This window comes from Anser anser, assembly GCF_964211835.1.
Source record: "Anser anser genome assembly, chromosome: 21".
NCBI classification, from domain to species: domain Eukaryota; kingdom Metazoa; phylum Chordata; class Aves; order Anseriformes; family Anatidae; genus Anser; species Anser anser.
Genome location: NC_139742.1, coordinates 9,910,797 through 9,921,115, shown reverse-complemented (window position 1 = coordinate 9,921,115; position 10,319 = coordinate 9,910,797). Strand labels below are relative to the sequence as shown.

General features: G+C 46.5%; 1 protein-coding gene across 4 annotated transcripts; it reads right to left on the bottom strand.

The window, feature by feature from the left end:
• Nucleotides 1–219: 219 nt before the first annotated feature.
• Nucleotides 220–9,778, bottom strand: CARD9 (caspase recruitment domain family member 9). Of its 4 annotated transcripts, none has more exons than XM_083808056.1 (13): nucleotides 8,964–9,778; nucleotides 7,328–7,551; nucleotides 6,582–6,719; nucleotides 5,858–6,183; nucleotides 5,255–5,434; nucleotides 4,912–5,061; nucleotides 4,307–4,432; nucleotides 3,978–4,169; nucleotides 3,616–3,657; nucleotides 3,122–3,167; nucleotides 1,618–1,688; nucleotides 772–854; nucleotides 220–605 (listed from the first exon to the last, which is right to left on the bottom strand). In XM_083808056.1, exons 2-13 carry the CDS (start codon nucleotides 7,509–7,511, stop codon nucleotides 509–511), a joined length of 1,635 nt encoding a protein of 544 aa, XP_083664182.1. In that variant the 5' UTR covers nucleotides 7,512–7,551; nucleotides 8,964–9,778; the 3' UTR covers nucleotides 220–508. The 4 variants fall into 4 exon arrangements, with proteins under 4 accessions (XP_083664182.1, XP_083664183.1, XP_083664180.1 ...); XM_083808057.1 differs by having other exon boundaries at nucleotides 4,912–5,058; nucleotides 8,964–9,775; XM_083808054.1 differs by lacking the exon at nucleotides 8,964–9,778 and having other exon boundaries at nucleotides 760–854.
• Between the last annotated feature and the right edge of the window lie 541 nt (nucleotides 9,779–10,319).

The following is a 10,319-nucleotide window of genomic DNA, read 5'->3' as shown; positions in this document are numbered from 1 at the left end:
CCCAGCGGGGTGCGGCCACAACCCCCCCAAGGGACCCGTGAGCCCCTTCCTGGCACGAAGCGAGGCTCGTCCCGTGTTGTGCGTTAGCAGCACCCGCCCCCGCTTTTCTCTGTTTCCTTTCACGCGAGCCTGGAGCACAGAGCAGGCTCTGAGTGAAGCAGAAGCTCCCACCCACGCTCTCTGGCAGAGCTGCTACCACACACAAGCAGACCGTGGGTCTCCGAGCCTCAACCCTGTTTATTGATGCACTGCACACCTCTCAAGTTACTGCGGATCTAAATTACAAAGTTCTCAATGACAGAGATGGACGAGGACAGGCAGAATGCTAAACACACAGTCCAGTTACAAACTTTAACTTCTCATAGTGTTGGTTATAGTCCAGTTACAAACTAACTTCTCATACATGTTGGTTTAGATGGTTTTAAAATCCATGTAGTCTATTTGAAGAGACACATACAGATCGCACCGCGGCCTCTCTGCTGTTTGCCTCGCATGTTGGCTCCTGCCCTTAAGAGCCCTCGGTGTCAGTGTTGTCGCTGCCAGTGGTGTTTTCCCAGTCTGCTTCGTGGTGTTGGCCCTTTGGTACTCTTCGCATTGCCCTTTTTCTGAAAACAAGGGTAGACATTTCAGTTTTAGATGTTGAGCCTCTGAAGGTAAGTTCTGTAAGGCTGAGGACAGGGAACAGACTGAATAGAAGAAATACACACAACAAGCTAATCAATTAAGTCGCAAGGTTATGTCTAAATTAGTCCTGCTTACTAAAGGCCAGACCTTCGGTAACGCTCAAAGCAGTCCTTCATCCTCCTCCGCTCCTTTTCTGCCAGTTCCTCATTGGCCAAGCCACACTCCTTGAACTGGAGAAAATGCAAACAGGTATGAACTGCATTCCTCTGAAGATCAGATCAATGTTATTATCCAGTAGGGCAGAACTGTTCTGTAAAGATGGCTGGTTTTGAGGCTGATGTACTGTATTTGGCCTCTGCAAGGTAAGGTAAGGCTGCAAACCACCCAAAGAAGCATGATGATCTCCTCTCAGACTTGTTTGTGCCCTGAATCATTTCACGTGTAAATAAAGGGGAAAAAATGGAAACCTATGCATTAAAATGAGAAAGTATAGCTGTTCACTGCCCAAACCCTCACCTAGGGAAGTACACCAGTGTGTAGAGCTAGCTTCCTGCATCTGCCTGGGCCTACAGAATGAAGTACAGTGTGTTTACTCCTGCACTGTCCACTACTGTGTGTCCAGGACGGTAATACATCCTGGTTTCACACAATTTTACCATGTTTATTCTCTCTCAGCTGCAAATTTGAAATTCTATTTCATCAGTGATACTGCAGACAGTTAAACTGAAAAACAACCATAACCAGAGATAAAGGCCAGAAAATAATTAGAAGTTCCTAAGCAAAGATGGAGAAATAACCAGCAGATGCATTCTACTCTTCTACTGTTCAGAGCTCACCCTTTTTGGAGGGGGCATTTTGCACAGAGTGCTTTCTGGAAAAGCAGTAGCTTTTCCAGCAGAGTTTGCTTCTCAAACCTAGTAAATCTATCATTAAGAACATTAAAGATCACAAACCCCAGTCAGCATAAGGAAAAGCTCACAAAGATTCTCTTACAGTGGGTGACTCTAGAGGCAGATTGCTCTCTCGGGTGCTAAATTGCTGGGTTTGTCCTTCAGGGCAGTCATCTAAAAGATGGAAAAATCACAGCATTAGTCATAGTTGCCACTGATAAGTAACTTCTCCTTCCACTAGTTCAGCAAATAGCAATAGTTGTAACATAAAAGCTGCCCAACAGTGCACAGAGTCAACAGCAGAACTGAAACCAAGCCTTAAAACATTTGGGATTTAGTCTTCTAATCAATGTGCAAGTCACTGTTCATTTTATTTGACCCCCTGAATCTTGCTTAGGATGATGGACTTCCCCAACAGCCTCAGAAAGAGAGACCATCTATCTAGTTTCTGCATATGAGGGAGCAAAATGAACCTTTGCAAAGCAGCACCTCTGCTTAATATCATTACAAAAAAAAAAAAAAGCAATTGTGTTGAAGATGACCATGAGAAATCATTCTAAACATGATTTTAATCACAATTTGTCCCTGTTCCCCAACAACTAAGTCTTGCATATCAAGATGCTTAACATCAGGTGATATTTTAGTGAAATTCCTCATGTAGTGATCAGGTACTGTGCTGCCTGATTTTGAACTGAGTGAGGTAGAATAATACAAGTCTTTTTGGATCAGTGTTGTTTAGCTTTTGTGAAAAATCTCCCATCTCAATAAATAAAAAAAGAGATCAGAACAGAAGGTTTCTTCTGCGCTAGTTTTCCTCCTTTCTCAACATGTTTTGAAGGAGAATCTCAAGCTCTTAGAGGAGCCTGTTAATTCCTCTCCACACTGCTGAATCATTTCCACTGGGGATGCCACAAAAACAGAACCAGTGACAGCATTAATTACATGGTTCTGCTTTTGTGAAATCAGCCTGCAACATAAAAGGGAGGAGGGGAAGGAAAAATCCCTGAAGAAAGCCACATGGTCCTTCTGAACTGCAAGGATGCTTGTTCTGTTCTCAGCTAAGCCACAAATGCAAGAGGACTTGGGGAAAAAAGGACACCCAGGAACTGTTTCTCAGAGGCACCATGTACTAGGTGATTTTTCCTGGACAAATTCAGAAGACAGATTACTGAAAAAAAGACTCAAGGACCTAGGACAGTCTAATGACACAACTTTGCCACGTCATTCAGCTGTATGAAAGACTATTTCAAAGACCACGTAGTAAACAGCATGTGGAGTTTTTTCTCTCCAAAAAGCTGTACTCACTGTTCCCAGCATCTGGGGACAAGTTCTTTTTATAGGTGAGAAGGATGGTGGTATGGCAGAATGCCTCGGCATTCTAGAAGCCTTGATTTATGGGTGCCTATTCTGAGTACTCTCAAGGAAGCCTTACTCAGAGTGCCAAGCATGCCCCCACTGAGAAACATCTCTCCCAGACTGAGTCTCCAGTCACGCTACCTCTTCTCCACTAAAAATAAAAAGCGGGGATTGTCTTTTCCCATCCCTTTGGAACACTGAATCATCCCTTTAAGAATTCTACTCTATGTTTTGCCCAACAAAAGCCTTACTTTTAGTCAGCTGTGCATCTTCATCTAGATGACCATGAAGAGTAAGCTATGGGACAGAAACAAAGCAAGAAATGAGAACAGCCCCTTATTCCTTCTCAGACAATAGCTAGGAACAGATGGAGAAACATAAGACACAGCACATGCATAAAACTGACCTTTCCCTATCGTAGCTTGCTGTCAGCAAAATAGGAGACATTCTGAGCCAAAAGTTGTTGATCTACTCATAAATTTATCCTCCATGACTATATCCAGTTCTTTTGGCCTCATTTATGCATTTTGTCTCCAGACAATGTGACGATCTCTTCCACAATGAAATTATGAACTAAGTAAAAACTCTTTACTACAGATGACCCCAGGGTAATACTTTTGCCTGTTTTCCCACAAGAGACAACCAGAAGCAACCCAAAACAATTTGATTCCACTAGCCTGCTTAGACTCAGCAGTCTGAAACTATCCCATCAGAAAGTAAAATGTAAACAAGGCACCCTACTCACTTCCTGGGAATCTCTGGACGAGGTGTCATCCAGGTCAGAAGTCTGAAATAAAACCAGTAAGTTAATCATTCCTCATGAGCAATGAAGTTGCAGTAATGGAATGTATAGGAGACTGAAAGCTTCAGAAAACAGAGAATTGTGGACTTCCTCCCTCCCACAATCTTGTCTGACCACTTGGAGAAAGTACACAGGATGCCGCACTAATTAAAAGCCCCATGATGTTTTCTTTGGTTCCAGAAACCCATTTACTCTGCTTCCATTTGATCTAAATGGCTCATACGTGGTCTCTAGAGTTCATAACAGTCACATACTCTGCCTAAACTGAGCTTTCCAACCCCTCGTACACAACCCCACAGGCATACCAGTGCAGGTAGCTCCAGTTGCAACCTTTTCAGCTTGGCTTCAGTAGCCAGTAACTGACTCTCCTTTTGGAAGAGCTGCAGCTGCATTTCGTCACATCGCTCCCCCAGCTCCCGAATCTGTTTCCGGTAGGTGTCCCTCTCGACCAGGTTCTTGGAGTACTGTGTGTAGAACTGTTCTCTGGTCAGCAGCGCCTGGTGTAAGAGGCAATGTGTCACGCATGGCACGTCACAGAGCAGTACATTCAGGGTTAAAATATCTCAATATCTGCCTGCTTCAAGCAGCAAACCGGGAATTAGCGGCAGCAACCCCAGGAGGAATGTTTTATCACCTGGTCTCTTTCTGAAGCCACTTCCTCCAGCTGCTGCAGGACGGCTTCGATCCGTTTTTTATACATCTGGGTGTCCTTCCGCAGAGACGTGCACTGTAGTTCGAGCATCTCCTTTTCTTCTGCATACTGTTGAGACATGGTCAAAAGCACCCTGCAGGTGGGGTGAGTCTGAGCTAGGATCTCACCCCTTCTGCTCCATGCCACAGCCCGACCTCCCTGCAACATCGAAGTTCAGCCAGACTGTCCAGCTGGAGGCAAAGCCAACCAGAAGACCGGTCAACATGACTGAGGACTGCTGACATGACGGATTTACAAGCACCAGAGCTGTCAATCATTACAAAAGCTCTCATCACCCTCCAGGCTGAGGCATGGACTGTTAATTAACAGACACAGGCATCAACAGATGACATAGTTACTGTCACAGACACAGAATGCTAAAATATTAATGTGCCTTTTTTCCTCGAACTGTAACACGGACCCTAGAATAGGAGCAGCAGGGATCACTGCTGAGCAGCTCCTCTGCTCCACAGGCAGAACATGGCAGGTGCTTCATCTGCCTGTATTACCCACTGACCCCCAGCAGGGATTTGCACTGCACCACTTACTTTGTCTTGGAGCACCTCAGCTCGTCGCAGCTCCCTGCGAAGGTTGTAAACGGTGTTCATCAGCTTGCGGCGTTCCAGTATCTGGCTGCAGTCATTCTCCAGAGTTTCGTTGGAGAGGCTCTTCTCCGAATTTTGTTCCCTGGCAACCTGCTGGACAAAGAAGAAAGTGAGATACAGCAACAATCTAACTCTGTCAACTCTCTCCGCAGTCCCACGTGCTCTGTTTGACTTGGGAGAACAAGGCCACAGCTGAGCCACACAACCTTCGGTACAGCCCCATCACTGCCCGGGCTGAAACAAACAATCACTTCTTAGGATTCCATACCCAATCACCCCCACCAACCTGGAGAGTGTTCTCCAGCTCCTGATTCTTGGCCAAAAGCAACTCCTTCTCCTGCTGTATCTCCCACATCACCTCATGGCTTGGACGCTGCTCTATGGCATGCTTCAATTTCATCGTGTGCTTACGCTCCAGCTTGCAGTCATCCTCAGCCTTCATGAGGCTGTGCTTCAAGTGATCAATCTACAAGGAGGTTCAGAACGTATCAGTAACAGGAAGAAAAGTCTGACCTCCAAAAGCAGCTCTCTTGTGGCAGAGTTCTCACTCCCCAGACTAACATGGGGCATGCTTTTGCCCAGCTCTGTTTTCCCCAAAAAGTTTGGTGCTCTGAGGATCAGAGTCTTGCCTGTGTGCTAAATTGGTAAAATGTGCTGGTTCTATGCCGCCCTTTTGAGAAGGCCTGGTCTTAAGTGAGGGCAAGAGAGTTAATCCTATCAGCACAGCCTGTAAGACATGGGCTAGGGACCACTAAGACATGCCATCTGCTAAGGAATATGCGCAGTACCTCATAATAGACTGGTCTGGTCCATCCTAAGCAAAGACCCGTCTGGGGCACAGCACAGCTCTTCAGGGATCAAGTAAGAAGTGAAGAAAAGGGCGACTGACCTCTAGGAGCAGGTCCCGATTCTTCATGAGGGCAGCGCTCTTCTCCTCGCTCTGCTTGGCATAGCTCATTGCCAGGCTGTAGTTCTCGTCCTTGCACTTCCGCAGCTCCTTGCTCAGACTGTCCCGCTCCTCCTTCATCTTCTGCGCCCGCTCTTGGTGCTTGCGGAGCAGGCTGTCCCTCACCCACATCTCTCTGATCGTGTTCTCTTTGGTGTGCAGCCACACGGTGAGCTCCTGGGCCTTCTGCCGCTCCTCCTGCACAGTCCTCTGCAGCTTCATGATCTCACTCATCAGGAGCTGGCTCAGGCCGGATTCTCCGGCCGTGTCTGTTGGGTGGGCAGGCATCAGCCGCTGCTGTCCTCTCTGCTCCCCAGCCACGCACGCAGCACTGAGCCCACCCACCTATCGGCACGTGCAAACCCTGGAGACACGCGTGACCAAGCCATACACGTTGCTTCCCGGCTGCCCTTCCCCTCTCTCCATCACAGGGTCACTGACAGAACAGGCAGGAACAACTCCTCCTGCTTCCCCCTCCACCCTCCCAGGTCCAGCGATGCGGGACAGCAGGGCCGCTCCTGCCAGACCCCTTTGCAAAGCAGGAAGCCAGGGAACACTCCCGACTCTGCTCACCTCAGCTCTGGAGAGTCAAAATCAGAGGTGAATTCCCCCTTAAGTTACACAGCAACGTTAAGTGACGAGCTGCTTCTCAGAACTCAAACTTTACCTAGAATCATAGAGAAAACCCTGCTTGGGTCCTTGCCGGTTATCTTCTTATACAGCTGTGGATAGTAAAGCTCAAGACTTTCCATAAATGCCTCAAAGCCCTTGCGCCCCGTTCGCTGAAGAATGTCCAGGAGAACACCTGAAAAAACAGCAATAGTTCTGTTAATCTATTTTTCTCTTTTCTTATTTCTAATAGAACAAAGAATTCCTCCAATTTCCCCCTATGCAGGTTAAAGTCCTTGGGATCAAATCTCCTGGCCAATATTAAGCCAAGTGGAGGAACAAATAAAACTTAACCCTTCTCTCTAGCTCCTACTACAGTAGGTACACAAATCTCAGAAGGGCACTTTACGTTATCCTGCTGACAGCTACAGAAGAGGTAAGCTAAAAGGACACACAATGATGGTTTCTGCAGCTTGAGGCTCCACTCCCAAATATCAGAGGCAAATACAGGGAAAAGAAAAAAGTGCCACTGGGAAAAAGGTAGCAGAGACAAGCCTCAGTAAGCCTGGACTTAAGACTTTGAGCTCAGTTGCCTACTTTGCCTAGAAATAACTCTGCACCAAATCAGGCCCAGGGTGCTTCTTGTCTGTGTTTGCAGTTTCCCAAACTGGAAAACATGGAATGTAAATTTAAAAAAAACATGGAATGTAACCGTTAGGTACTGGAAGGGTAGCACGCCATTGCAATCTGCAGAGCATGAGAGCATGAGCTTATCTTCAGAGCCAAAAGCTGCACTTCACCCACCTGCTTTCCGCTTGCGCATGACCAGGCTGGGGTCGTTGAGAACTTGTTCTTCATCATCGTGGTTTATCACCTGGCACTGGCGAAGGTAGGGCATAATACGGGAAGGATCTATCACAGAGATCAGCTTCACCCGGAAGTTCTCCAGGTTATTCCAGCATGTCTCATCGTTATCTTCTTCCAACATGACGGCGAGTGAGAAGTATTCGCGAGCTGTCTTACCCTTCCTTAAAAACAGAAAACAAAAAAGCAGACTCTAAGCCTCCTGGAAAAGCGTGGGTGGTGGTGGGGAAACCATGTTCGCTGACTGAGAATGGAAAAGTGACTTTTACATACAGGAACATGTCTCTCGTGCAGCCTTTAACTCAGCACTTGTGAATTACTTTCAGAACAGGACGAAATACTGCAGCTGTACCTGCAGGAACAGTGCAGTGCCAGGCTGGAGACAGCAGCAGCTGTGAGGCCAGCGCCAACGCTACTGACACGCACGTGAAGGAGGACCAGTGTGAAATTATGAGAAACCAAAAAAAGAGTCACCAAAGCTTGATGCTTTCCCTCCAACCAGCTGAACTTCTCCCAGAGAACTGCAAGACAAAAGGGAAACCGCTTAGCCACAGGCCCACTGGTGACAGGAAAGTCATTGAGAGCCCCATAGAGAGGAAAATCCAACTAACTCCAGATTCCCAACAGCGTACCCCGAGGAGGTGCTGTCAGATCTCATTGACTTTATCATGAGTTCTCCAGATGCTCAGCTATGCTCACAATTAAATCTTGAATTTATCCCAACAACTCAAAAAGGTTGGAACACAACACGAGATGAGCTGATGGCAAACAGCAATTTTCCACTTTGAAAGTGAGCGTCTTCTGAAGCGAAAGCATCTTTGAAGGCCTCCTAATTAGCTAGTAGCTCTACTTTTTAAACAGTTCACACTCTTCCTCCTCCATCTCACAGCATTTGAGAGCCCTGTATTATTGCCTGGCTACACAACCCTAAATATAACTCCCACAGAAGGCTCCGTGAAAACCCCCAGTGGCGATAGCCCGAACTGCATTCAGCTGTATAAGAACCTGGTTTTTCTGGAATTTATACTCTCAAATAACATGTGCAAAGGGTGCCTCTGTGTGCCCGGTGGGAGCTTACTTCAGGGCTCCCCCACAGCAGCTGGACCGGGAGGTTATTAGTTACCTGCCTTCCCATTACAGCCTGCTATTCATCACAGTCCAACGCTACGACTCTTCAGCCAGGAACCGCGCAGCTAAGCAAAAGCAGAAAATCCAACGCTTCTGTACCCAGGCTTTTGTCTGAAATCGGTTTTATCAATTCAAGTAAGAAATGAGGCAATCTTTTCACTTCTTTTCCCCTTCGTAGCCAGCCTGTTCCATAAGGAGTATTTCTGAAATCCCAGCCGTTAATTACTATGCTTATATCACATGCCAGCAACCTTAGCATTCAAGTTTTGTTTTGTTTGATTTGAGGCGGAGAGGAAAGAGTTCTGACTATACAGGGGCTGAGATTTCACTCACATCTTACCGCATCTCTTCGAGCGTTCCCCTGTTGATAAATACCACACACACCCCTCAGAGCTGTAAAATTAAAATTACCCGTCAATATAAAACAATCGGCATTACACGAACCAACCTGGGCCTATGCAGTCAAGATTCTTCTTGTCTCTTACGTTGGTCTGGGAAAACTCATCTGCGTCCTGTCCCTGAGGAAATGTGTCCGGGCTGCAGCCTCCCTTTATAGTCTGGCTAGAGCAAAAATAATTCCAGAAATAAAACCGATTCAAGAAAAGGGGGAACTACTCAGCTACACTCTGAGACAGAAAAGGGAGAGAATAACAAGGGGCCCCCCTAAAAAAGGGAAGCCTGAAGACATGATGGGGGAGGAGAACGAAAGCTGATGACATAGCAAGTCACCAGCACTACATACGCAGTGACCTTAGACTCGCTCAGACTTGCGTTTCCAATCTGTACCGCTGAAGTACCAGTTATAGCCAAGAAAGTTTCTTTGTGCAGAAAGATTAAAAAGAGTGAAGGTCGCAGGCACGGGTCTGTCCAACTTATTTCAGGGGACAAAACAAGCTACTGAGGTAGAAGACAAGAGCTCTTCAAGACGGCCTTCTAACCGCCCGTGTAACATCTTTGAATACAAACGCAGGCAGCAAGAACACATTCGTGGTTGAGAGTTCAGCTGAGAGTGATGATTTCTAAAGCAATGCCTCTAATTTTGGATGCCCTTAAGCTTCAAGCACAATTATGACAACTGAGTATTTTGAAAGAAAGGGAGTCAAGAACTGGCTAAGCGTGGCCCCTGACTCCCGAATTACAGGCTGAGGCTCTACCAGTAATTAAAGGAGCAGCCCAGCAAGCAGCAATGTGGTGATGTTAAACACCAATAAACCTTTGACTGCATCCCTCCCCCTTCCCACAATCCTAGAACTGTAGCTGCAACAAAAACTCACTAACAGCTCATTTTAAAAGAGCCTCGAGAACGTACACGCTCTGATACCATGGCAGCATGACACATTTTCTCATTAGCTTCCCCCTCCGCTCGTTCTGCTAAATTCCTGGAGAGTCTCTCAATGATTTCCTTCAGAACGGGGCAAAGATGCTCAGAGATTCTATAACCCTGTGCTTCTCGTTAGACATTAAATTAGCTTTACACTAACAAAGATGCAGTACATCTATTATCTATGCCCTTGCTAAGTAGAAGTAATCAGAATGTCTGCTAATTGATCAGTCTCTGCTCAAGAGGGTTTGTTCTTTAGCAACAGATTAGCTTAATACTCAGAAAGAGTGAAAACAGACAGCTGCTTCTGACAGCTATACAACTTTTTCCACAAGCAGTAAGATTATAAGGGCACCTCCCTTGGCACTTGCCAAGAACAGCAGTCATTTAGAGCACAGATCACGTTCACCGCCAATGCCTGGTGGTAACAGCCCTGTGGTGAATGGCGCACAGAACTCCATGGCAGAACTTCTGCCACATCAA

Bases quoted from the DNA above. Each gene is read 5' to 3' on its own strand.
- CARD9 (XM_083808056.1), bottom strand. From the start codon at position 7,511: ATGTTGGAAGAAGATAACGATGAGACATGCTGGAATAACCTGGAGAAC. The intron at 6,720-7,327 runs GTGGGTGAAGTG...CTGTTTTTTCAG, and splicing joins CATGCGCAAGCGGAAAGCAG to GTGTTCTCCTGGACATTCTT. The intron at 606-771 runs GTCTGGCCTTTA...CCTTGTTTTCAG, and splicing joins TGCTTTGAGCGTTACCGAAG to AAAAAGGGCAATGCGAAGAG.